The sequence below is a fragment of the Narcine bancroftii genome, chromosome 8 (assembly GCF_036971445.1).
Source record: "Narcine bancroftii isolate sNarBan1 chromosome 8, sNarBan1.hap1, whole genome shotgun sequence".
In the NCBI taxonomy this organism is placed as follows: Eukaryota; Metazoa; Chordata; class Chondrichthyes; order Torpediniformes; family Narcinidae; genus Narcine; species Narcine bancroftii.
The window spans coordinates 161,347,351-161,375,307 of record NC_091476.1 but is presented as its reverse complement, the minus strand read 5'-3'; the positions used below and the strand labels follow the sequence as shown (position 1 = coordinate 161,375,307).

The 27,957-nt window shown below is 36.3% G+C and overlaps 1 protein-coding gene across 8 annotated transcripts in view; it reads right to left on the bottom strand.

Moving 5' to 3' along the window:
- Window positions 1–27,957, bottom strand: part of eloa (elongin A) — an 88,514-nt gene that overhangs the window by 46,105 nt on the left and 14,452 nt on the right. For 4 of the 8 annotated variants that reach the window (XM_069895710.1, XM_069895712.1, XM_069895706.1 and 1 more), the window contains exon 2: window positions 2,617–2,724. In XM_069895710.1, coding sequence (XP_069751811.1) covers window positions 2,617–2,724 — 108 coding nt within the window. Of the gene's footprint in view, window positions 1–1,443; window positions 1,563–2,616; window positions 2,725–27,957 lie in introns of all 8 variants that reach the window. The other 4 variants (XM_069895713.1, XM_069895707.1, XM_069895709.1 and 1 more) reach the window with 2 other exon arrangements.

The window sequence follows — 27,957 nt, the reverse complement described above, 5'->3', positions numbered from 1 at the left end:
CAATTTTCCCCTGTCGCTACTCATCTCACACAGCAATGAGGTCACAACAATTAGCACTGTTGCTGTAAATAATAGAAGAGTAAATAAGCTACAATTTCCAGTCTCATTCCAACAAATCATGATGAAAATAAATGGATAACATTGAAATAGAACTTGTTACATATTATCCATTCTTAATGCTACATTAATGAAGTATTATAGATTATTACAATAGCATTTTGGATTGTAGATCACTTCCACACAAGAACGATCCATAAAATCTAAATATTTTGCAAGGACCTGCTTCTCTCAAAATCATGCAAGCAAAATACAATCATTTTATTGTGTGTCACAATCAAAATATCACTTTCAAAATATACATTCGTTGATAAGAGCATCAAGTCACAAGTGAAATAGGCAGCCTTCCAAATTGCTCTGAATTAGTTCTATTCATTTATTTTAATTTTAAATAAAAGCCAATAGAAGAACCTAGATTTCGTTAGTAGGAATAAACAGCACAGCAAAGCTAAACATCTGCACACAAGCTTTCATACATGAAAATGATGCAAGGGTCATCCTGCTTGTTCACAGACTTGCAGCACCTTATTAACAGTTTCAATTAAATTAACACATGATATTGAGTACTTCAGAGTATCATGGAACAATGTAGTGTAAAAAGAGACCATTAGATCACCACCTCCATGTCAATCTAATCCCATTTTATTGTACTTAGCCCACAGATTTCCTTGCTGATTTAAGACCTTGCATAATTTTAACGAAAGATTTTCCCTTCATCAGCTCCTCATGTACTACCTTTCAGATTTCAACCTCCTTCTGAGCATAAATATTCTTCTTTGGATCCCCACTAATGCCTTCTGATTACAGACACCTCTGTTCTGCTGAAAGATTTCTGGCAATCTACCTTAGCTTTGTACCTCAAAAGATCAGGATACCCCCCCCCCCCCCCGATTCCCTTACTCAAAGATAAACAAAGCTGGCCTCTCCATTCCCTCCTCATTCATGAAACATCCATCTCTGCAACATCCAAGTGAATCCCATCTACATCCTCTTCACTCAATCTTGTCTTTCCTATCGTGTGATAACCAGAAGTGCTCACTGTACTCCAGTCCCATTCTTTTTCTCATTTCTCCCTTGTCTTTAATACACATAAAATATTAAGAAAATACCTAAAGTTTTGTCTGCTGTGATATTTCGCCATCCCACTTTGTTCTTATTACATTTTTTTTTAAATAAAAGTACCCCTCTATACTAAAGTGAGTATCTACCTGAATTCAATAAAACTTTTGTAATTAGGTACCTTTGGAATTTTTTACAATGCCAGGCCAGACTATTGGATGTTACTCCTATAAATGCAAAATGCACTATTATGGAGTTTTGAAAAGTCACTCAGTAGCATAATACATTTTCCAATTAGTTTAAAGAGAGTTAGGAATATACTAGCACCTCTAGATGCTGCTTCCAGCCACACACATTCCCACTTTCATGACCCCTAGTGTTGCAATCCATCCTTGGGACCAGCTGAACTCTCTGAATCCCGACGAATGAGCGAGTCAGCTTCAAGCCTTGCAAGTAATCAAATGTTGGATTAGCAGAGTTTTATTGTACCCAAAAAGGTACTTGGGTTGTTGTCAGTGGAGAACACACTCTGCCACTTTTCTGCTGCTGACCATAAATGTCAAGCCACTGGCTTTAGCCAACCAGTGCAGATTCCATTTATTCTAGAAAATGTATTGTTGCAGCTATTACAAAACTTTGGTTAGACCCCTCTTGGAAGAGAGTTCTGTTCTGATCACCTCATTACAGGAAAGATGTGGATGGAAAAGAGAGGGTGCAGAGGAGATTTACAAGGATATTGCCTAGATTGGAGAGCATGCATTGTGAGGATAGGTTGAATGAACATTTCTCCTTGGAGTGATGGAAGATGAAGGATGACCTGATGGAGGTGTAAAAGATAATGAGAGGCTTTGATCATATGGATGGCCACAGGCTTTTTCCCACAGCTGAAATGGCTAACATGAGAGGGCATAGTTTTAAAATGCTTGGGAGTAAGTACAAAGGGATGCAAGGTGAGCTTTTCACACAGAGGTGGGTGCATGGAATGTACTGCCAGCAGTGGTGGTGCAGGCAGATACAATAGGATGTTTTGAGAGACTATTAAACAGGTACATGGAACTGAGAAAAATTAAAAATTATGCAGTAGGGAAATTCTGGATAGTTGTTGGAATTGGTTATTAGGTCGGCACGACCTTCTATGTTCTATAAATAATGGAAATAATTTTTTATATTTCCAACCCTAGCTACTCTGAGAGCACCCCCCTAAATCTGCCAAGTTCTATTTCCAAGATGGTCAAGGACAGCAGACATATATAAACAGCACTTGCTGATTCTCAATGTCACATATTGTCTAGATTTGACAATATTTTGCTGTAACTACACCAATGAATCAAAATCCTTGACCTTCTACCCAGCATTGAATGTACTGCAATTATTCAAAATGGCAGTTCACTTCCATCGTTCTTAAGGCAATCAAGGTTGGAGGTAAATGCCAGCTTTGCCAGTGACAGTTATAAATAAACAGACTGAATTTTAGGAGAGAGAAAAAAAAACTGCAAATACCATAACTACATTCTGATGCCATCCAATTTCTTGAAACAGATCATAACTTACTGCAAGAATATCCACAGTGACAGGAAGTTCATTCAAACGCTTTAAAGTCTTCAGGAGCTAGGCAAAAAAAGACAAATTGTTTAAACTTTTTCCTTCAACACATACACCCATTAATCACACAACATAAATAATATCCCAAAATTCTTACCACCGACATACACCCTGTGGATAAAGAAATGAAATATGCAGGGTATATGTGTATTACTAACATTTAATTACCAACAAAATGAACCAGTTCAATGAAAGAAAACTTCAGCTCGTTATTACACACATGCAGTCAATGTGAATGGCTTACAACAATTTGTCTTTTCAACAAATTTTCTTGCTATACCCAAAACCTCTTCCATAAGCACATTGGGCGCTCTAGGATTTTATACAAACGTCCACTTTTCATTCACTACATCAACAATACCGCCACTACTGAAAAGAGCTATTATTTACTTGGGACAATACATATTAAAATTTATGAATCTTAAAAGAAATTCACGAATTACAATTATAAATATTTATAAATTACAACCACATTAGCTGGGACATAACCAAATATTTCTGATCATTCGGCCAAAATTACTTGCAAAGTACAGATGATGTGGTGAAAAAAGTTTATTGTAAATTAAAATCCCAGATTTGGTTATGTGCAAAGCTACTTTGACCTGACTATTTAATTGCTTATCTGCCTAAAGAATACTTCTAGGTTCCCGATTATGTGCATCTTTCCTTATATACTCTTTGCATCTCCTTTCAATTTCAATTTTTACTTCCCCTTTGAACTGTTTGTCATTAGCCTGTTTCTTACTTGTATTTACAATATGTAATTCCTCACAAGCTAAAGATATCGCACCTACATCATCTCTTCACCCATACAATCATCTGCTAAAGCTTCCCATTTCGGTATTCAATGTCACATGGCATTGGTAGTTCATATGAGAAGAGCTACAGTACCTCCTAGTCTTTTTAGTTATTTCCAAGCTCCCGAAATGCTGCCTGCAGGACCACTTCTATTCCTTTCATTTACGTTACTGGTAATGTTATGAATCACAATTTCCTCTGGTTGTTCTCTCTCCATGACTGCTTTCCTTTAAGAGTTAGAACGCCTCTGAGGAATTCTTCAGAGATTTTAAATGCAAAGGATTAAATCTGCATTTATGTGACACTATTCACAAATCTCTAACACATTAGAATAAAAATGTCATTTTGAAGAGTAGCCACTAGAAAACACTAAGCTAATTTGCACACAAAATGATGTAATGTTATTCTGTATCACTAACCCCCATCCCTACTCATCCTTTACACCCCCCCCCCAATATGAATCTGCCTAGAATATGTGACATTCAAGCTCACAACCTTTTGACCCTAGAGGCAAAATTATAGCCACTGAGTCAAGGGCACTGCAATCATAAATAAATTCCTATGATTCGTTCAGGCCCACTGATTTTAAGTCCAAACTTCAAGAATCATGAGGGCAACCTGGTGCTAGTTAAATCACATGTTTCAGGATGAAGAATGCAGGAAAAGCTGAAGGTGCAGCTGCTTTGGTACCATATATGGCAGGCTGCTGTGGTTCCTTCAGAGAATTTTGGAATAGCTGAACGTGCACTGACATCAACCTCCATCTATGGGAATCTGACACTTAGTAGTTACTGATGCCAGCTATAAACAGCTACTCAGACATGGTGCAGTTGCCCAAGAAGCCAAAATAGCATCCACCTGATACTTCAGCATGTCAAACAAGCACAATTCACTCCCCTCACTTGGCAACAAGTTTCAATGAGAAGAGTAACTTAGCATTAGAAAGGAAAAATTTGACAGGTCAAGCAGCATCTGTGGAAACTAAATAAACCCATGTTTCAGTTAAAGACTTAATTGTTGGCACCAAAATACCCATGTTCAAGTTCACTGTGATGGCGCCAGAATTCCAGTTGCATGCCTCTTTAATTTGCTCTTCCACTTCCTCGATGACCCTCTGTGGCTATCTGCAGGCCAGCTTAAGGTTCTGCACCTCATCTTCTACCTTCCCAACTCAACACTGAATTTGACTTGTTTTCTCAGCTTATATCAGAACTGGCCAATTCTGTTGGGATCATTCATTTGTAATGTTTGCTCAGTTCTTCTCTCATTGCCAAAGATGACCAGCTGGGCATTTCCTATAACACCACACTTCAAATCTTCATTTTTTTTAAATGCCTTATCAACCTATGCAGGTAGGCCTCGACTTCTGACCTACACAAATTACTCCTACCCACGCATATGACCAAATATTTTTTTTAAATCTTTATTAAAACTACTGTACAAGTACATATTTTGTATTAAAAGTACTGTATACAGTGGTCCACGCTCCCCACAGAAGCCTCAAGTCCTCGTTCCCCCTGTCAGCAGCCCGAGGTTCCTTTTTCCCAGTGGCAGCCGGAGGTCCCTGTTCCCCACGGCAGCCCAAGATCCCCATTAAAAGTTCATTTGTTGAATGTTACATGACCTCAGACATGGGTGGTAAAGCAAATCTGACTTACAACCATTCCAAGTTATAACCAATCCTTTGGGGACTACCTGAATAGACAACTCCATCTAAAACGTATTCCAACAACAATCTTTGCTCTCTCCATCATAATCTCTACAATTTAAATTAACATGCTATTTTTTAAACCCAAAGTTCAGATGAAGGACTTTTGAGCTGAATCTAACTCGGTTTCTGTTCCTACAGGTGCAGCCTGGCCTGCTCAATGTTTCCAACATTTTATGTTTTTATTTGAATGAGTTAACAAATCAGTTAAGTGTACTGATAAATTCAGATATCCAACAGCAGCACGCAACTTACTAAATTCAACATACCAATTCTGCACATTATCAGAAATTTGCAACAAGATTCATCTTATTTATTTTCCCCACTGAAAACTTATAGCATCAAGCAAAATTGTGCTGGACTTGAAAATAAATAAAAACACTATGTTGCTTGTTCTTCTACTACACATTGAATACCTTTTCAAGATCTAGAATAGTAGTTCACATACCACCTTAAGTCTTCTTTGGCTTGGCTTCGCGGACGAAGATTTATGGAGGGGTAATGTCCACGTCAGCAGCAGGCTCGTTTGTGGCTGACAAGTCCGATGCGGGACAGGCAGACACGGTTGTAGCGGTTGCAAGGGAAAATTGGTTGGTTGGGGTTGGGTGTTGGGTTTTTCCTCCTTTGTTTTTTGACAGTGAGGTGGGCTCTGCGGTCTTCTTCAAAGGAGGTTGCTGCCCGCCGAACTGTAAGGCACCAAGATGCAAGGTTTGAGGCGATATCAGCCCACTGGCAATGGTCAATGTGGCAGGCACCAAGAGCTTTCTTTAGGCAGTCCTTGTACCTCTTCTTTGGTGCACCTCTGTCTCGGTGGCCAGTGGAGAGCTCTCCATAGAACACGATCTTGGGAAGGCGATGGTCCTCCATTCTGGAGACGTGACCTACCCAGTGCAGTTTGATCTTCAGCAGCGTGGATTCTATGCTGTCGGCCTCTGCCATCTCGAGTACTTCGATGTTGGAGATGAAGTCGCTCCAATGAATGTTGAGAATGGAGCGGAGACAACGCTGTGGAAGCGTTCTAGGTGATGCCGGTAAAGGACCCATGATTCGGAGCCGAACAGGAGTGTGGGTATGACAACGGCTCTGTATATGCTAATCTTTGTGAGGTTTTTCAGTTGGTTCTTTTTCCAGACTCTTTTGTGTAGTCTTCCAAAGGCGTTATTTGCCTTGGCAAGTCTGTTGTCTATCTCGTTGTCGATCCTTGCATCCGATGAAATGGTGCAGCCGAGATAGGTAAACTGGTTGACCGTTTTGAGTTTTGTGTGCCCGATGGAGATGTGGGGGGGCTGGTAGTCATGGTGGGGATCTGGCTGATGGAGGACCTCAGTTTTCTTCAGGCTGACTTCCAGGCCAAACATTTTGGCAGTTTCCGCAAAACAGGACGTCAAGCGCTGAAGAGCTGGCTCTGAATGGGCAACTAAAGCGGCATCGTCTGCAAAGAGTAGTTCACGGACAAGTTGCTCTTGTATCTTGGTGTGAGCTTGCAGGCATCTCAGATTGAAGAGACTGCCATCTGTGCGGTACTGGATGTAAACGGCGTCTTCATTGTTGAGGTCTTTCATGGCTTGTTTCAGCATCATGCTGAAGAAGATTGAAAAGAGGGTTGGTGCGAGAACGCAGCCTTGCTTCATGCCATTGTTAATGGAGAAGGGTTCAGAGAGCTCATTGCTGTATCTGACCCGACCTTGTTGGTTTTCATGCAGTTGGATAACTATGATGAGGAACTTTGGGGGGCATCCGAGGCGCTCTAGTATTTGCCAACGTCCTTTCCTACTCTTACTAACCACAGAGTACCTATGGCAGATTGAGAACCACTGATCTAAAACAATACAATTACTCAGTATATTTTAAAATGCAAGAATCTAGCCCACATCTTTAAAACAAGTATGTTTGTTGTCAGGATGGATTGTCCAACTGGAACTCAATGCTTAGTTGTGACCTTGGCAATAATTGCCAAGCAGTTAATTTTGTGCCTGCAGAACACCCATTGCATTCAGGAGGTTGGGCCCTGTTGTAAATTCCACTGCTTGTTGAGTATGTTCACATTCAGGGAAGGAAGAGAAATTAGTCAACTGATTGTCTTTTGCCTACAAATGGCATCCCTTTTGTTTTGAGTTGAAGTAAAAGCCTATTCCTTGGCTATTTATTGAGAGAAATGGGGAATGGTCTCATATCAATCCCCATCACAAAAAGAGCATACCTGAGAAAGATTTCTGGGATTTCCATGTCAATCATTTGGCAAAATTAAAAACATAAATTTGAAAAAAAAATCTATGAAGTATTTTCAAATATTTGTGCCAATTTCTGTCTTCTATTCATTGTCCAGAATTACTCTACCTCTTTTTGCAATTCAAACAGATGATTATATAGCCCCACAACAGTCAGAAAATTTATTTTCTCCTCTTTTTCTCCCTCCCCCAAATAGAGATCCTAATTAATCTAAGGTTTTCACTCAGCCAGAGGCCTGAGTGAGGAACCAGCTCTGCTGGTAAGTGGAAGAAAACAGACTCAGAAAATGCCAAACTGCTCTCGTCACCTTCTGACTAGAACAGGAGCCAGATACAGGCAGTCAATTCATATCAATGACAACAGGTCAGATGATCCAGTCCATTACATTAAACAGTCATAAAATTATACAACACAAAATAAATGGACTCACTGTCCATGCTATCCATACCCTTGTACAATTTTTAAAAATTTAGACATAGAGCATGTCAACAGGCCCTTCCAGCCCATGACCCCATGTCACCCAATACATCAATTAAACTACAACTCCCCTCCCCACCATTGTACATTGTTTTGAGGGTGGGAGAAAAGTGAAGAACCTGGTGGAAACTCATGCAGACATGGGAAAAATCCACAAACTCCTTACAGACAGTGCCGGATTCAAACACAGTCCACTGGCGCTAAATACTACGCTAACCCTGAGTGTTATTCCAAACATTTGGATCACTAGTTAGGTGAATTGAAACCTAATTTATTATTTCAGCTCCTCCATAAACCCAATCAGCAGTTTTATTAACTGTTAAATCTGGAAGATCTTGGGGAATAGAAAGAGGTTTTAGACTAGCTAGATTACTATTACATAGAGTTGCTGCCTCTGCTCCAGGAAAAGGAAAGCAATTGGTCATCATTGAAATACAGAAAATTCAGAGTAAATCTAATTCAAGTTCATCAATTGTCTATATTCAGTAAAATCCCCGGTATCTCGAATTCAAGCAATTGGCAACCTCAAGTAACTGGCAAAAAAAAAATTGAGGAAATAAATATTTAAATTTTAAAATAAGAATAAATAAAAATTTAAATGAGAGTTTAAAATTGTAGAAGTAAATATTCCCTGAAGTAACACATGAACCTTAAATATTTAAAATGTCATTAGCGTAGGGGATGGTGCCAGAGGATTGGCGGATTGCACACCTTGTTCCATTGTGTAAAAAGAGTTCAAGGAGTAAACCAAGCAATTATTGGCCTGTAAGTTTGACGTAAGTGGTGGGCAAACTAATGGAAAATGTTTTTAGAGATGGTATATATAATTATCTGGATAGACATGGTATGATTAGGACCAGTCAACATGGATTTGTGCATGGAAGGCCATGTTTTACAAATATTATTGAATATTTTTTGAAGAGGTTACCAGGAAAATTGACAAGGGTAAGGTGGTGGATATTGTCTATATGGGCTTCAGTAAGGCCTTTGACAAGGTCCCACATGGAAGGTTAGTTAGGATGGTTCAACTGTTAGGTGTTAATATGGAAATAGTAAAATAGATTCAACAGTGGCTGGATGGGAGATGCCAGAGAGTTGTGGTGGATAACTGTTTGTCAGATAAGAGGCCGGTGGCTAGTGGTGTGCACCCTGTACTGGGTGTATTGTTGGTTTGTAGTATACATTAATGATCTGGCTAATGGGATGGTAAATTGGATTAGTAAGTATGCAGATGATACTAAGATAGGTGGCGCTGTGGTTAGTGAGAAAGGTTTTCAAATCTTGAAGAGAGATTTGGGCAAGTTAGAAGAGTGGGCTGAAAGTTGGCAAATGGAGTTTAATGCTGACAAGTGTGAGGTGCTACAATTTGGTAGGACTAATCAAAATAGGACATACATTGTAGGGCGTTAAAGAATGCAACTGGACAGAGAGATCTAGGAATAATGGTACACAGTTCCCTAAAAGTGGAACTTCAGGTGTGAATTTCAGGTGGATAGAGTAGTGAAGAAGGCCTTTGGAATGCTGGCCTTTATAAATCAGAGCATAGAATTTGGAAGTAATGTTACAATTGTACAAGGTATTGGTGAGGCCAAATTTGGAATATTGTGTTCAGTTCTGGTAACAAAATTATTGGAAGGATGTGAACAAAATAGAAAGAGAACAGAGAAGATTGACCAGAATAACTCCTAGGTTTCAGCACCTAAGTTATAAAGGTTAATTTTGAGGAGGATAGATAGAGTAGACGTGAATAGACTTTTTTACATATAGGGGAGATTCAAGCAATTGGACATGAGCTGAGATTTAGGGGGCAAAATTTTAGGTGCAACACAAGGGAAGCTTCTTTACTCAGAGTGTGGTGCCTGTGAGGAATGAGCTTCCGGTGGAGGTGGTGGAGGCAGGCATCTTTTAAGAAAACTTTGGATAGGTATATGGATGTAAAAGATATGGAGGATTATGGGCAGAATGCAGGTCAGTGTTTTGACATGGACAAGAAGGGCCATGATGGTCTATTTCCATGCTGTAATTGTTATACGGTTGGTGAAAATGGGAGCACATATTCAGTCAGCGGAGTGTCTTGGTCATTCTTTGTTTGTAGCAGCTGTTTGAATAAAATTATACCTGTATTTTAATAAAATGGCGTCACCCAGGATGAAGAGCTAGTTGATGCCATTCGCTGTTAGGGTGACTCTCCTGTAGTATCTCCTTATCCCTGCTTAGTAAGAATCTATATCTTTATTAGCATATTATTAAGTATATTAGTAAAGCTTTATCTGTATACAGATATGATGGTGCCATGGTTAGCATAGCACAACATTGTTACAACAGCAGTGATTAGAGTTTGAATTTAAATTTTGTAAGTTATGTGAATTACTTGATTACAGTGAATTTAAAATATTTAAGGACTACAATATTGATTTTTTTCAAATTATTTACATTTTGCATTGTCTTTTTTTCTCTTAAACTGTTTATTCTGAATGCTGGTGTATTAGTCAGGCATTGTAAAATTGAGTCTCAAACAACTGGAAAATCCACGCATCTGGCGTCTATCAATTTCCATAGATGCTGTATACCCGGGTTTTACTATAATTTTTAAAGTCAGAGAATAAACCTGTTCTTTTGCTTCTGATACTTAATTATATTTTGCTGACACCCTGTTTACTAAATACTTCCTAATTTCAGGATCTATCTCAGGAAATTCTTCTCAGATACCAATGTCATTTAATGCCCAAATACAAATAAATGGTTTCTTCACCATTTTTTTGACAGAAGAAAATTGCAACTACTTATGAAAATCTCAGTCTGCAGAAAGATTAAATTAATTCCATCCTCTGTAAAATGATGTCTTGTTAATACCATTTGGCAGGGTCAGTCTTGCTTGTCAAATGTGGAATGTCAAGACCTCAAAACTTCTCCCTTACACAGCAGGAATGGGCTGTGATGCCAGGAATAGAATTTTGACTTTCACAGAAATTAGAACCACTTCTAAATTTTGTAATAAAATTTCATTGACTCTATAGTTATTTCAAGTTGTCTTAAACATGGCATGTTGTTACAAATTCTTACACTTTGATAAACACTAAAAATAGACCTACTCTAAGAGGGTATGAATGCGAATCACTCAATGGATATTTTTTGTCCATCAAGGGTTTAAAACAAACTATTAAATGCAGACTGAACTCAGATCTAAAAGGGTCTTTCGTAGTAGACTTGGGAAACTGAAAATCCCCTTCAGTTTACTTTCTTGACAGCCAAAGCATGTGCTTTGATCAAGGGAATCCACTATTTATATCCATCAATTTTAGATCAGAGAGAAAAAAATGTCATGCCCTTACTGTGGCCATTCATTGCACGAGAACCATTAGACATCCAAAAGTGAGAGGACAAATGTGATGCTCACAAATAGTTCCTGATCAGGGAAATAACTGGGAAAGGGAATGGGAATGACAGAGAAAAGGGAATGGGAATGGTACGTCCACAACTTATCCTGTGCTCACAGACTTGTGGGAAGGACAAAGTAGAGAGGAAAGAAATTCCTCTTTAATGCCACAAATCTGGGATTGGAGACCAAGCAGGGTGGACAAAATGTTATTAGGCAGCCAAAAGATAAAAATCAATATGACAATTATATTCGAGATGACAACTCCCTTACAGAGTTTATAGATTTCAAATCAATGAAAAATTCCAACAAGGTAAAAGAGAAAAATTGTTGCCACATATCAGTAAGGGAGTAAGACAACACAACCTTAATTTATGCACAGAGAGAATTGCTAGAGAAGGGGCATTTTTCCATTGTAAACCATTACTGAATAACTAATAGCCAACACTAAGCCTCCTGATATTCAATAACTGGATCCACACAAAGAATCAACACATTCCATCTAAAATGCAGGAGAAAGTGAAGTTAAAAAATACATGGATACCAGAGTTTTACCATTTAACAATTTTACATTGACAGTGCTGGAGCATAAAGTTTTAAGTACACAAGAAATTACATATTTACAGCTGTTTATGTGTGTAGTATCACTTACAGGAATTATGCAACACCATCGGGGCAAGTCAAGTTGAGCACAACTATCCAGGTTACTAACCTGCTAGAATTTGCCAAAGTGATTGGAAAATGGAATAAATCATAACAGGCTAACCAGTAAATAACATGCAGAACCGTCCGCTCTTCATTAGTCAGTTTGTGTGGAGTATGGATTTGTTTTTAAGAATTGCAAAGGAGATATTCAGCACCATGAAAACAGAAGGATCACTGAATTGGCAACCTCTGGCACATTTCCAGAACCAATGAATGCTCAACAAATTAGTCATGAAAAAAAAACAGCTGGGAATAAAACAACATCAGAATGGAGAAGGACCATTAAAATATACATTCTCAACAGTAAGAGAGCACAGCAAGGAAATCCATTCTGGTTGCTGTACTGAAGATGTATCCAGAACTTATTGTATTTCTAGCTAAGCTGCTTTAATACGGCCTCAAAAACAGAAAATGTTGAAAACACTGCACATCACATCTGTGGAAAAACCAACAGAGTTAACATTTGAAGACCCTTCATCAAATCAGCAAAAAGCAAGGCAAATGTAATATGGCTACTTAAAATCCATTAGCTTATTCTCAAATATCAGCCAATTGATGGAAGGTTACGGAATGTGGTCAAGCATCTTGCACTCAACAATGGACTATCACTATATCTCAATTAGAGTCCCATAAGGATCAACTTTGCTCCACAGTATACCATCTAGGCTAAAAGAATGGACTTCCTGGAGGTGATGCAAGAGTGGCTACCTTTAATATTTGACTGAGGGTTGCTCAAGCAGATATAGCAAAATTAAAGTCTGAATTGAGGAGAAAAATGTCTTAAAGAAAGGTGGCTATCGTTATTAAAGGTTAATTAACTCAACTTCAGGATCTCCATCGAGGAATTCCTCAGGGGAGGTGTCCTTGACCCAACCAGCTGCTTCATCAATGTTGCTCTCTCCATCATGTGGGATTAATTGAGATGGTTGCACTAAATTCTATTTTTAACTGTTCAGCTAATGTAATGCATTCACATCAGCAAGAACAGGAGAATATTTAAGTGTGTGTTGATAAATGGCAAGTAAAATCCACCAAGAGTCCAACGTCTTTTCCATTAAGTGCAATACATTTGTCAGCTTCACATCATTAACATCCCAGCTGACCAAAGACTTCAACAGAACAGCCATGCTTATCTGACTATAACATGTCAGAGGCTGGAAAACTTGCAGCAAGATATGTACCTTGTTACACCCAAAACCACTTACAAGCTGCAAGTCAGATTATACACTTTAGAATGTCTTCAACATTCAGGATAAAACAGCAAGCTTCACAGGCACCCTATTTATCATCCTATGTATTAATTCTCTCTTCTACTGGCACACTATTGTGCACTATCCACAAAGGGCACTGTAGCATCATATCAAGGCATGTTAAACAGCATCTCCAAACTGCAACTTCTAATCCCATAGAAGGTCAAAAGCTGCAATACATGTTTATATGATCTCTCACAAAGTCCCAAACGAAGTGTACATTATGACTTAACAACATAATTTTTGTCCCATGAGATGTTACAAATCTTGCAATATATACTTATTGCCACTTTGAGAGCATGTCCATTAGTGGACATGAAGTGGTACAAAATGGCCACCCACTACTGTCCTCTCACTGCCAAATAGATACAAACACTGGCCTTGCCAACAATATCCACACCATGAAAGAATGAAAATCTACAATTCTTTCATCAGTGGTTTCAGGAACATAGCTGAAATAGAAAAATCTTATGGATGAATAATTAAACAAACTACTGAGAATATATAATTTTGTGATATATACAGTAATAAAGAGGAACCAAGTAATATTGAATCCCCAAGAAAAACACAAAAACTGCAGATGCTGGAATTTTTTTTTAATTATTTAAAAATTCTTCCATACATGTAAAACACAATAATCAAATATTAATATTGAGTCCATTATACATGATTGTATAAAATCCCAAACCCCTTCCCCTCAACAAAACCCCAAGAAAGAAAGAAGAAAAAGCATAGAAAAAGAGAAATAAAGAAAAGAAAGAAAACAAGAATAGAAACCTGGTTGCCAGAGGACACCCCTCACCACACAGCTCTGACCATTTATATCTTTTAATACTTTTAAGGAGGTTAACGAGGTTTTCAAAGTTTAGGGAAAACATCTATAAATTAATTCCCACAATTTGTAAATACAGGCACAAAATTTTCAAAAATACATCATAGTTATTTCTCAGATTATAAGTAATCTTCTCAAGAGGAACATCGCTATGCATTTCTGCATTCCATCGCTCTAAACCTAAATGGGTGTCCGATTTCCATGTTACTGCTATACATTTTCTTGCTACTGCTAATGCAATCTTTACAAATTATTTTTGATAAATAGATAACTTCAATTTTGGTCTTATCCCTTCAATATTACCTAATAAAAGTAACAAATTGTGAGAATTTGATTCCTTAACCTGATCTAAAAAAGATGCAAAATTTATCCAAAAGGAAAAGTGCCCATCTCCTGGCCACATCTAAAACACTGGTCTGATAAATCTGATTTCAATCTATTTAACTTCTGTGGCGTGAGATATAATTGATAACATTAAGCAAATCTGTATCTAACATTTATAGTGTTTGTCATACTACAATCTAACTCTGACCAATTTTGTTCATCAATGTTAATATTTAAATCCATCTCCCATCCCTGTCTGGACCTACATATCCACTGTTTGGGAGTCTCCTTCTGCAATAAAGTGTACATAGTTGAGATAAATGTCTTTATATGTTTATTGTGAATCAGCATTTCCACATCACCACACTTCAGATATAACATTGTTGGACCCATTTTATCTCTTAAATAACCCCTTAATTGATAATAACAAAAAAGTGTATTATTTTTTATCCCATATTTATATTTTTAATTGTTCAAATGACATTAAATTTCTTCTTTCCTAACAATCTTCTATATATCTAATTCCTTTCCTAGACCAAATGTTTAAAAATTGATTATCCATTGAGAATGGACTAAGTTGGTTTTGTATCAAAGACATTTTAGGCAGGACAATCCCCCTTGTTTAAATTTCATTATTTGCATTATTCCAAATATTAATTAAATGTTTCAAAAAGGTGCTTCCCTCTCCCCAGATATTAATTTTGATTCCCATTTATAAAGTTTTTTTTATATTCTCTCTCCTATTTTATCAATTTCTACCTTAATCCATGCAGGCTTTTCATCAAAAAATAAATGAAGAAATCTCATGAGCTGTCTCATAATAGTTTTTAAAATTTGGTGATTGTAAACTTCCTAACTCAAACTTCCATGTCAATTTATCTAAAGAAACTCTCGACATCTTACCCTTCCAAAGAAAGTTCCTTATATATTAATTTAACTCTTGAAAAAACTTTTGTAGTAATATTATTGGCAATGTTTGAAATAGGTATTGTACTCTAGGGAATATATTCATTTTAGCACAATGAACCCTACCCAACAATGTTATTAACAGTATCATCCACTTATTCAAATCTTCTCCAATTTTCTTAAGGTAATTCAATTTATACAAATGATTTAATTTATTATCTACCCGTATCCCTAAATATATTATTCCATTCATTGGCCATTTAAATTGGGTATCTTTTTGGCACTAAGTATAATCCCCTATAGTAAGGGGCATAATTTAACTTTTATCCCAATTTATTTTATAACCCTATACTTTCCCATATTCCTCCAATATTAAGTATAATTTACATAATGAACCTATTGGCTCTGTAAAATAGATCAAAACATCATTAGCAAATAAATTATTTTTTTTATTTTCCTTTTGATTAACTTTAAATCCTTTAATATCAGGATCAGATCAAATTATCACAAGTATCACTAAAATAAATAGAGCAGGTGATAGTGGACATCCCTGTCTTCTAGTTCTAATTCACTGAAATGGTGCTGAAACCTGCCCATTTTTTATAACTTAAACTGTAGGTTCATTACATAATGCTCTATCCCAATTTGCAAATACATGACCCATCCTGAATCTTTCAAATACATTCAACAAAAAGTCCCATTCTAACCTATCAAATGCTTTTTCTGCATCTAAAGCCACTGTCACACTTAGATTTCCCCTCTTTGGTACCAAATGTATTATGCTAAGTAATCTAGTTACATTGTCCACAGATTGTCTCTTTTTCAGAAACCCTGTCTTATCCATATTTATCAACTTTGGTAAAGATTTTGTCAGTCTATTAGCAAAAGTTTTTGCAATCATCTTATAATCTACATTTAACAATGAAATACATCTATATGACGATGACTTAAAATGATTTGTCTTTTTTGGGGGGGGGAAATTACCATTATTATTGCAGTAGAAAAAGATTCTGGAAGAGTGTGTGTTATCACCGCCAGGTCTACACTTCCATAAAAGGAGGAATCAACAAATCCCTAAATTCTTTATAAAATTCAGACAGGAAACAATCTTCTCCTGGAGATTTATTACTTTTTAATGAACTCAATGCTTCCCCCACCTCCACTGGGGTGAAGGGGGATCCAGCTCTGCTTCATCTTGTAAAATTAACTTTGGTAGCCTTAGTTTGTGACAAAAAGTCTTCTGTTTTGCTATCGTATCTCTGTGACTCCAATTTATTTAACTTAGAATAAAATTGCTTAAAAGCTCCATTGATTTCTTGAGGTTTATAGGTAGTCGTATTCAACTCCAACTTAATTGCCTTAATCATTCTTGAAACTTGTTCTGTTTTCAACTACCAAGCAAGGACCTTATGGGCCTCTCACCTAACTCATTACATATCTGCTTAGTTCTCATTATTGCTTTCTCTATTCTATATGTTATTATTAATAAGACTTCTACGGTTTTCCTTGGAAGTCTATCTTTGCAGGTTTTTTTTTCTAAATATGTTATCTCTTTCTCCAATTGGTCTATCTCATGTAATCCTTCTTAATTTTAATAATTTGTCCTCTTAAATATGCTTTCATTTCACCCCATAAAATAAATTTATTATTAACCAAAATAGACTAAAGAAAAATTTGAATTTTCCTTCTGACAAAAAATAAATAAATCACAAAAATCTGGCCGTTTTAATAAGATTGAATTAAATCTCCATTTATAAATTGATTCTTCTTTCTCTAACATTGTAACTGTCATTGATAAAGGTGAATGATGCAATAAAATTTTTGCATTATAATTAATTTGATTAATTCTATCTTGGAGATGAGCCGATATTAAAAAAAAATCTATCCTTGAATAAGAATCATATCTATTTGAATAAAAAGAGTAATTTCTCTCTCTTGGGTGGATTCCTCTCCATATGTCTATTAAATTCAAGTCTTTCAATAATGTCAAGGTGGCTTTCACTGCCTTTGCCCTAATTACTCTAGTTAATCTATCCAAAACTGGGTCTAAAAATTAAAATCCTTAGCTATTAAATTATTCTGATGTACTCCTGCCAAATTAAGAAATGTTTCTTGTATAAATTTTTCAACATCCACATTCAGCGCATATATATTCATAAGGGTCCAAAATTCTGAAAAAATTTGACAATGTACCATAACATATCTTCCTGCAGGATCAATCACTACATTCTGTATTTTATCAGGAAGGGCCTTCTTTATCAAGATTCCCACTCCCTTTGCTTTTGAATTAAATTAAGAGGCTGTGACATATCCCACCCAGTCTCTTTTTAACTTCTGATATTCTGCTTCAATTAAATGAGTCTCTTGTGAAAAAAGCTATATTTACTCTCTTTTTTTAAAAATGTCAGTATTCTTTTCTTCTTCACAGATCCATTTAGCCCATTAAACTTAGAAAGCTCAGTATATTACTCATTGATATTTAATTTAGTCCAAATCTAGCAATATTTCCCCTTCACTTCTCTCCTTGCACCACCTCGAAAATTTGGATATTTGTTGTCTACCGTGTTAGGGGATGTCCTCTTCAGGAATCCAAGTTTTAAAAAAGTTATACATAATCAATTATGTTTTTAACAATTATAATATTTAAAAAAAGAAAATAACAAAAAAAATTAATGTTGCTTAAATAATAATGTTTACAGGTTTGTGGTGTATGCCACAAATACACAAGTCAATAGTAGTCAGTCAATATCACCTCTACCCACCCACCCCCAACAAACCTGGATGTTTACCATATATCAATCTTGCAGTTGCAGAAAATTAAAAACCCACTTTTTAATAATCAAAGCATTTTCAAACTCCCTCTTACTGATTATCTTGCAGTGTTTCCACAAATTCCTCTGCAAAGACAAGATCTGTGAAGAACTTGTTCTGTTCTCCTTGCAAGAAAATTTTCAAAGTGGCAAGATGGCACAGAACAAATCTGTAACCTTTTTGCCATAAGGCATGTTTCACCATATTAAATTATTTTCTTCTCTTCCAATTCCACACACATCAGGATAGAAAAATATCTTGATTCCATTAAATTCCAGTGCCTTTCTTTAGCTCCTTGTGCTGCTAGTCTTGATAACGAAGACATGGTAGAGGGCAAAGTCTCAACGCTCTATGTGCCTTTTCAATTTCAATAGCATTTTCAAATTTATCTGGTCCCAAGACCTCTGGAATCCATCGTTGAAAAAATCTTATCAGATCGTCACGTTCTTCAACTTCTTTAAGATCAACAATTTTATTATTATTTCTTCTACTAAAGTTTTCTAATAAACCAACTTTTCCCCAAAGTTGCTTCCTTTCAATCTGTCTCATTTTCCATTTATACAGTTTTAACTCTTTAACATTGTCCAATTTTTATGGGGGGGGGGGGGGAGTGAACATTTTATGTACAATAGCAAAGTATTTCTTCATGTTTATTTGAATTTTTCACGTCTGCTCTCAGTTCTTTTAATAGCCTTCCATTTGTGCAGTCTTCTTCTTGTAACATTTTAAGTTTCCTACCCTTATCTATGGAAACTTATTTCCTCTTCTTGATTGCTGGCCTGTGATTCTGATAGATAAATATCTTCTTGTTCTAAAAGTTGATATTTATTAGGGCGAGCAAAAACGCTGTTGGCTCCAGCAACATCTTGGAATTTTTCTGATTTGTACATGCACGTCTTCCCGCGCGTGTGCAGTTCGGCGCCTTCTTCTTCGACACCATCACCCCAAAGAAGTGGCTGTGATGGTGCTGTGGGGCATTGGACAGCCCCCATAGGGGCCTGTCTCATCCAGGGATGAGCTCTTACCCCAACTCCCGGATCCATCGAGATGGTAGGCCTTATTTCTTTGTCTTGTTAATGTTCTGTTTGTGTTCCCAACGGGCCAGCAATGTTCTTTCCTCTTTTACGCGACATCTTAGATGATTGTAATTAAAAAGCAGCTTTTTAACAGTTTTGGTTAAAAGTACTTTACTTCTTTAGCACTTTTTTAATTAATTCCCAGGAGAATCAAATTTCCACTCCCTAACTCTACTGCATCACGGGACATTCCCCCCCCCCCAGATGCTAGAATCTTCAATGCACAAAGTGAAATTGGAGGGACTCAGTAAGTCAGGAAGGATCCATAGATAGAAATGTTCATCAACATTTCGAGTTGGGACCCTTTAACATTGACTAATCATTTCTAACCATAGATGCCACCTGACTGGTTGAGTCTTTCCAATTTCTCTTTGTTCAATATTGAATCTTGGATATTTTGCATTTGGTTTGCTTAATCAAAATATTTTAACATAGTGTTAAGGGTGCAGAGGACCCCAAAACCAAGCAGCAATAAAAATTCTCCAAGGCAAATGGCTACTTAAACAAAAGTTACTTTTAAATTTCTTCAAACATAAAAACAGGATCACACTTTAACTTATTACTATTAAACTAACTTAACCCGCTCCCAATTCAAAACCCACATGTAATGGGTGTATAAGTTCAGAAAAGTTCTTGGATTCACAGTTCAATTTCACTCCTCCCAAGTTTACTGGTATCAGGCAATTCTTATACTGTGCACAGAATTTAACATTTATGATTGATGTTTGAAAGGTAATTAGTTAGCACTCAGGAAGGTTCTTGTTGGTGTTCAGAGAGAGATTTGTTGCTCATTGGACACACACAAACTGATTCCTTCTGATCAGCCACTTCAGTGTCTTGCCACAGAAACGTGCCCTTCATCAGGGTTTTCCAGATGATTACCTCTTTCTTTCAGGTCACCACAGAGTTCCTTTTCTATTTCCCTCATCTCAGGCGAAACATTATACAGTCAGCCATCTCCACAAGGGCTTTGAACAGGCTGAACTCAGAACACACAACTCGTCTCCAAAATGAGGTTTTAAACCAGCTTCCAAAAGCCACTGCAGAAAACCAGCAGTCACTCTCTCTCTCTCTCTCTCTCTGTCACTGTTTGACTCTCTCTGCTTGCAAAACCACATACCTTCCTGAAACAGCACACTCCACCGAAACAGCTTGGTGACTCTCAAATCAATTATCAGTTTCCTGAGATGGGCCCTCCATTTCCACCCTCTAGCACAGGAATTTATTGTCTTTGCAGACTTGTAGGCACCATTTTATGCATAACTCTTGCATTATAAAATGAGATCTGTTTTGAAGTGTTTGTATCTTTTTGTGACCTAACTAAAACCCCACAATCTATCTTCCAAAAACATATCTATATAAAATATAACATAATCTGTCACAATAGAAAAATAAAAAAAGCTCATTGAGTGGTAATATATCGTGTTTAAATCTGCCAACAACACACATATTTCACAAATACATAACACAAACCACAAATAGAAAAGGCAACAAACTTGTCAAGTCAATGAAACAGGAACTATGTTCTTAAATACTGGTATTCCCTTAACACCAATTTTCTGAACGCAGCTGAACTGTTAATAAGAGGAAACTACTCACAAGAAAACAAAAATAACAGAAGAGCAATTTTATTCAAATTTTCCTCTATCAAAGGGGCAGCACGGTTAGTGTAGAGGGACGGCAAGGTTATCGTAGCAGTTAAAGGAATGCTATTAAAGCACCAGTGATTGGGACCACAGGTTAAATCCTGTGCTCTCCGTAAAGAGTTCTCCCTGAGTCCTTGTGGGTTTCCTCTGGGTGCTCCAGTTTCCTCCCACCCTTCAAAAACGTATCGGGGGTTGTAGATCAATTTGGTGTAATTGAGCAGCACAGGTTCATGGACTGAAAGGGCCTGTTACCGTGCAGTATGTCTAACTTTTTTTAAAATCTGCAAAAGTATCTGGATTTTTGATCTATGGTTACAAAATATAATCATAATAAAAAAGAGTAAATTTTTAAAAAATATTTTATTTAATATATTCTTTACAAAAAAAAAACCCCACTTTCACATTATAAATCCACACACCATTAGGGCTCACTTTTATGTTGACCATAAATTCTATTTGGGTAAGTCTCTTGCATTTATACTATAGCAGCAATTATTATTATCCATTTTATTGTATTTATAATTACAATTGGGCCCCTATATGATCCAAATATGGCTGCCATATCTTAATAAATATGTCATATTTGTTTAAGATATATGTAATTTTTTTTTTCCCAGAGGTATGCAACTATTCATCTCAGCAGTCCATCGTGCTATATGTAGAGGGGAAGTCTGATTTCTAAGTAATTGCAATACATTTCTTAGCCACTGCTAAAGCTATTTTAACAAATTAAATTTGTAATTTAATTAGCTTATTACTTATTTTAATGAAGTTGCTCAAAAGATAAAGCTCTGGGTCACCAGAGAAGGCCACCTCTGTTATCCTTAATATTTCAGCAATATCCTGCTAGAAAGGCTTCACCTTCACATACGACCACTTAGCGTGTAAAAAGTTCCTATTTCTATCCCATGTTTCTATCCCACTATTTCAGATTTTGATTTATGCAACTTCTGTGGTGTGAGATATAATTCCTGTAAAAAAATTATATTGCACTAATCCATCTCAGACAGTCACATAGTTGCAAGGACAAAAGGGGGTTATGCTGTAAGGTATGGTTGGTGTAGATTTAAAAATAGAGGTCAACATTATCAATGATCTTCCAAAGGAGATAGTTGCAGCAGGGTCCTTTTCTGTCATTTAAGAGAAGGTTGGATGTGTATATGGAGGTGAGGGGGTTGGAGGGTTATGGATGGAGAGCGGGATGGTTGAGCTAGTGGAGTTGTTCTAGTGAACTGATGCGGACTCGAAGGGCCGACATGGCCTGTTTCCGCACCATAAACAGTTATATGGTTATATTTTGCATTTATAATTGATGTCAGGCTATCCAAATACAAATCAGACCAACATCTTTCCATTATTGCAATACCTAGATCCGACACCCATCTCTCTCTCTCTCTCTCTCTCAATCTGTAAACCTGATATTGCACTTTCATTCTGGAAAGCATAGTGCATCTTAGTTATAAATGTAGGTGTATTCCCTAGGTAAATCATTCATCCCATTCCACTAATTTCAGGTGGAACCAAACTTGGCCCTCTTCTTTTTCTTAGGAACAATCTTAGCTGGAGAAAAGAAAGTCCTATTAGCAATTCCATATTTATTTCTTAACTGTTCAAAAGACACAAGAAATCCCTCCATATAACAATCATCAACATATCTTATTCCCTTGTCATACCATGAATTCAGTATTTTGTTGCCCAGATTCATAGGCAGCAGTACATTCTTTCATAATGGTGTTCTTGATGTTTTTTTCCTCAATACACTCATTTATTATTTTCCATTTTATAATCATATGTATTAATATAGGGTTATCCTTTTTTTTGTTATTAACTTAACAATCCACTTATAAATAAAATTCTTAATTGTTTCTTCTTCTATTGAAATCAATTTCATTCGGATTCAAGAAGAGGGGCTGTCTTCTTCAAAAAAGAATGATAAAAATCTTTCTTGTGTTGATCAATAGTATTTTTTAAAGTCCAGAAGTCTAAGTCTGCCCAATTTTTAATCCCATGTTAGCTTTACCAATTAAATTCTTTGCACTTTGTTATTCCATAGGAATTATCTTATGTAATTATTCAAAAATGTAAAGAAATTTTTATGTAGTGCAATAGGCAATGATTGAAAAAGATACTGTAATCCTGGCATCATCTTCATTTTAATACAATTTACCCTTCCCATTATAGTAATAGACAGGTTTTTCCATTTCTGTAAATCTTCCTCTATTTTTTCTAAAAGAGGAGTGTAGTTAAATTTATACAAGTTCAGTAAATTATTATCTGTGATTATTTCAAAATATTTGATTCCATCTATCTTGCATTTAAATTTACTATCTTTTTTATATCTTTCATAATCAAAATTTTTCAATAGCATTATCTCACTTTTGGTCCATATTTATTTTATAAACTGATATTCTTCCATAATTTTTCTAAAGTTGTTTGTAATTCTATCAAGGATTCAGCCAGGACAGATATATACAATAGCACATCATCAGCAAATAAACTAATTTTATGTTCTTCCTATCCAACTTTGAAGCCATTAATATCTGGATCTCTCCTTATAACCTCCACCAGAGATTCAATAGCTCGGATAAAAAATGCCGAAGACAGAGGACACCACTTACCCATGGGAAAAACTGCTGAAATCTGATTGTTAGTTATAATTTTGGCTTGTGGTTTATGATAAAGAGTTCTTATCCAGTTTATAAATTTTCTGCCTATACCAAATTTTTCCATTGTTTTAAATAAGAAAGATCATTCTAATCGATCAAATGCTTTTCTTGCATCTAGGGAGATGGTTATACTTGGATTCAACTTTGATTTTGTCATATGAACTATAATGTCTTTCTTTGACAAATCCCACCTGATCTGATTGTATTAATTTTGGTAGATATTGTCCCAGTCTATTACCTAATGCCTTTGCCAATATTTAAAAATCAACAATAAGGAGTGATATAGGTCTATATGATGAAGTTTAAGCAGTTAAGAAAGATTCTGAGGGGGGGTCTGGGTCTCCACCGCCTGGTCCAATACATCCATCATAAGAGGGAATTTTAAATCTTTAAATTGCCTGTAGAACTCGGGAAGAAACCCATCCTCCCCCAGAGATTTAACTTGTAAAGCACCCAAGGCTTTCTTGATTTCTTATCGAGTGAAAGGGGCATCTAAATCAATTAGTTCTCCATCTTCTAATTATGGAAGTTCCATATTTGTTAAAAATTCATCCATCTAATTTTTATCTCCTAATAATTCTAATTTATATAGTTTCATATAATATTGTCCAAAAATATTATTTATTTCTTTATGATTATATGTTACAATATCAGCTTCTGTTTTTATTGCATTTCTCATTCCAGATGACTCCTCTGCCTTTAACTGCCAAGATAAAACTTTATGTGCCCATTCTCCTCATTCATAATATTTTTGTTTGGTTTTTAATACATTTTTTCCATTCTATGTGTTATATTTCAATTTTTTATTCTCCAAACGTCTATATGTTTTTTGTGACCATGTTCTCTGATATTCTTTTTCCAATTTCATTATATCTTTCTCTAGACCATCCAGCTCTGTAGCATATTCTCTCTTATGATTTTTTTGTCTAAGAAATAACTTGTACTCTTAGATAACCTTAAGCGTATCTCATTAAAAAGCTATTTATCAGTTTTAAAAAAAGATTTGTTTCACAGAATAGTTATATCTGTCTCTTAATAAACTCACAAAAGTCCTTCCTTTTCAACAGTGTGGCATTGAGATGCCATTTAGTTACACTTTCTTATTTTTCCATTATTGCAATAGTTAAAGTTATTTGCAAATGATCTGATAGAAGTCTCACTAAATATTCTGTTTTTACCACTGTTAGGTCTGCTTTGTTCATGAATGAGTGAGACAAACACCAGGCTGAGTCGAAATCAGGGTTCTTTGTTCTTTATTACCGGATTGTAACACTTGCGACTAACAAAGTTAGTCGGAGAATGCATTCTGCCGTTATCAGCAAAATGGTGATTTTTTATACCCTTGGATATGTGCTTAGAACATCATCATATCATTACTTGTCCAATGACTAAAACTGTTGCTATCCTTTCCCTGCTAGCTTCCTGCCTCTCAATCCATCAATGTCTCTCTTATCTTGTAAGTACAAGGATGCATTTACATCTTGTTACAGCCCTGTACATTCCCATCTCATGATGTTTTACCTAACAGGAGTACAAGGACACCTCCCCTTCTTGTTACTGCCCTGTACAGGGTAACTCCCTACACATTCCCATGTCATGATGTTTTACCTTACACCACTCTACTTTTTAAGTGGGCAGACATTAAAAATAAATCAAACCTTGTATGTGAATTATGTACCCTTGAGTAGAATGAGTAGTCTCTTTCTATGGGGTTAAGCTGCCTACATTCCAATCAAATCTAAATCCTTCATAAATGATAGTGTCGTTTTTGCAGCTTTTGTCTTTGTTACTGTTCTAGCTGATTTATCCAGTATTGGATCTAGCCTGAAAATGAAGTCTCCTCCGACCAATATATTTTGTATTCCCTCTGCTATTTTAAAAAAGATATCTTTAATAGAGGCTTCATCATCATAATTTGGTGCATAGATATTCATAAACATCCATAATTCTGTATAAATTTTACAATGTGCCATTACAAATCTTCCAGCTTGATTAGTCAGTGTCCCTTCTATTATTATTGGTATATTTTTGTTAATTAGAATTGTTACAAGCCCAGAGAACACCAAAACCCAGCAGCAATAGATATTCATCAAGACAAATGGTTACTTAAACAAAAGTTGCTTTTAATTATCTTTAAACATGAAAACAGGATCAAACTTTATCTTATCACTATTAACTTAACTAACCTAATTTAACCCCCTTCTAATTCTAAGTGCACATGTATATAATGTGTGTATAAGTTTGGCATAGTTCTTTGATTCACAGGCCAATCTCACTTCTCCTTCCTCCAAGTTTACTGGTTGCAGGAAATTCTTATACTATGCACAGAATTTAACATTTATGAAGTTCACCAGGCTTTATTGCTAGAAATCTAAATGGTTATCAGTCAGGAAGGTTCTTGTCGGTTTTCAGAGAGAGATTTGTTGCTCGGTGGACACCCACAACTGATGCCTTGTAACAGCACTTCAGTGTCTTGCTGAAGAAACTTGCCCCATCAAGGTTTTCCAGATGACAACCTCTTTCTTTCAGGTCACCAGAGTTCCTTTTTGTTTTTCTTATTTCAAGTGAAACATTAAGTAGCCAGTACTCTCCTCTTGTATGAACCACAAGGGCTTTGACCAGGCTGTACTAAACACTCACAACCCATCTTTCAAATGGGGTTTTCCACAAGCTTTCTAGCTTGTCCTGTTCCAGACCCAGCTTTTGCTGCTGACTGTGAAACTGCAGAATTGAATTCTCTCTCTCTTTCAGAGAGAAAGCCTGTTTTTCTCTCTCTGCTTGAAAAACAACATGACCCTTTTAGAAAAGCAAGTTCCACACCAGACAGCCTGCGGCTCCGACGAGTTCTTTCATCTGTTGCCTTTTTGTAAACAACAATCCATTAGTGAAGTCTCTTGGGTGCTCTCCAAAGCTTTTACAAAGGCTTTTTGTGCCAGACTGTCTCGCATGAGCAGAGCTCCAGTATTTTAAATATGATCTGTTTTAAAGTGTTTGTATGTGACCTACACTAAAAAACCTGCCCCAATTAATCTCCCAAAAACATCTCTATAAATCTGTCACAGAATCAGTAATCCTCTTGCTTTTAAGGCAAATGAAAACGATATTACCTGTTCTACCGTCCTCTTTTTAATTTAACGTTCCGATTTAGGAGATGTGCCAAGACCCACCTCCTTTTCAACATCCCATTATCATTAAGACTAATAAATTTTAACATTCTATCCATATTGACTTTTTAAACAAATTTTGTTTAACAATAAAACCTTTTTGATTGTTTAAATAATAGTGATATTCCCCTTTAAAAAAACACATACAATGTCCCTGACCTGACAATGTCATAAACAAGAAACCCCACGAAAAAAGCCCCCAGAATCTCTCAAGTAAGAAGAACCCCTCCCTTTAGAGATATCTTTTATAGATACTCCTCTCCTGGTGGCATTCTCCCCTTAGAGAGTCTCCACCTTGCTACTACTTACCCCAAGTTTTCTCTCTTTTCTGAGTTCTCCATGAACATTTCAATAAGATTTACTTTTCAACAATAAATACAAGTTTTTTTTTTAAATACAACTTTTACTTAGTCCTATTGCAAACACTCTTACAGTCTTCCTCTTTTTCATCCTTAGCCTTCTGCTACTTTAACCCTCATAGTCACTGGGTAAATAATCGAATATTTCAAATTTCTGGAACGCAGTTGTCTTTTTACATTATCAAACTCCTTCCTTTGCTTCATCAAAGTAGGACTAAAATCTTGGAAAAACAGCATTTTTTTTATGGCCAATCTCAGGTGGACCATTATTTTGCTTAGAATATTCATATGCTGCTCCCAGAATTTTCTCCCGTTCCCAATAAAGCAAAAGTCTTACCAGTACTGGTTGTGGTCACTGATCGTCAGCTCTCTTTGGTCTGAGGGTTTGGTGAGACCTTTTAAGAATTTGTCTTCTCTCAGCACTTGCAGGATCCATGTTTCAAAGATGTTCACCGGATCTCTACCCTCGATTCCTTCTTTCAGTCCAATAATTTGGACATTATTTCATCTGCTAAAATTCTCCATATGGTCAATCTTGTCAGCAGACCTTTTTTTGTCAGGCTCCCATTGCTTTGCATCTTTCTCCAAAGCTTTTAGCTTATCTTGTGTTTTTACTAAGTCTGTTTCTGCTTGGGTCATTCTTTCCATTAAGTCTTCAATGATCAACAATTTCTTTAATTTCAGTCATCCTTTCAGTCATATCCCTCATTACTTTTTCAATGCCAACAAATCACTTGTTCAAGTTTTTCATTTTCTCCAGGATCATATTTAGTTTTTGTCCCAACTCTCCAGCTTGGCTGGGTCTGTGGGTCCTGAGGCCATTCTTGCACCGCTCCTTTTCTGGCTTTTGCTCAATGTTCCTAAGTGAGTAGAAACCTCCATTTTTTGTTCTCAACTGCCTTGGATTCTTAA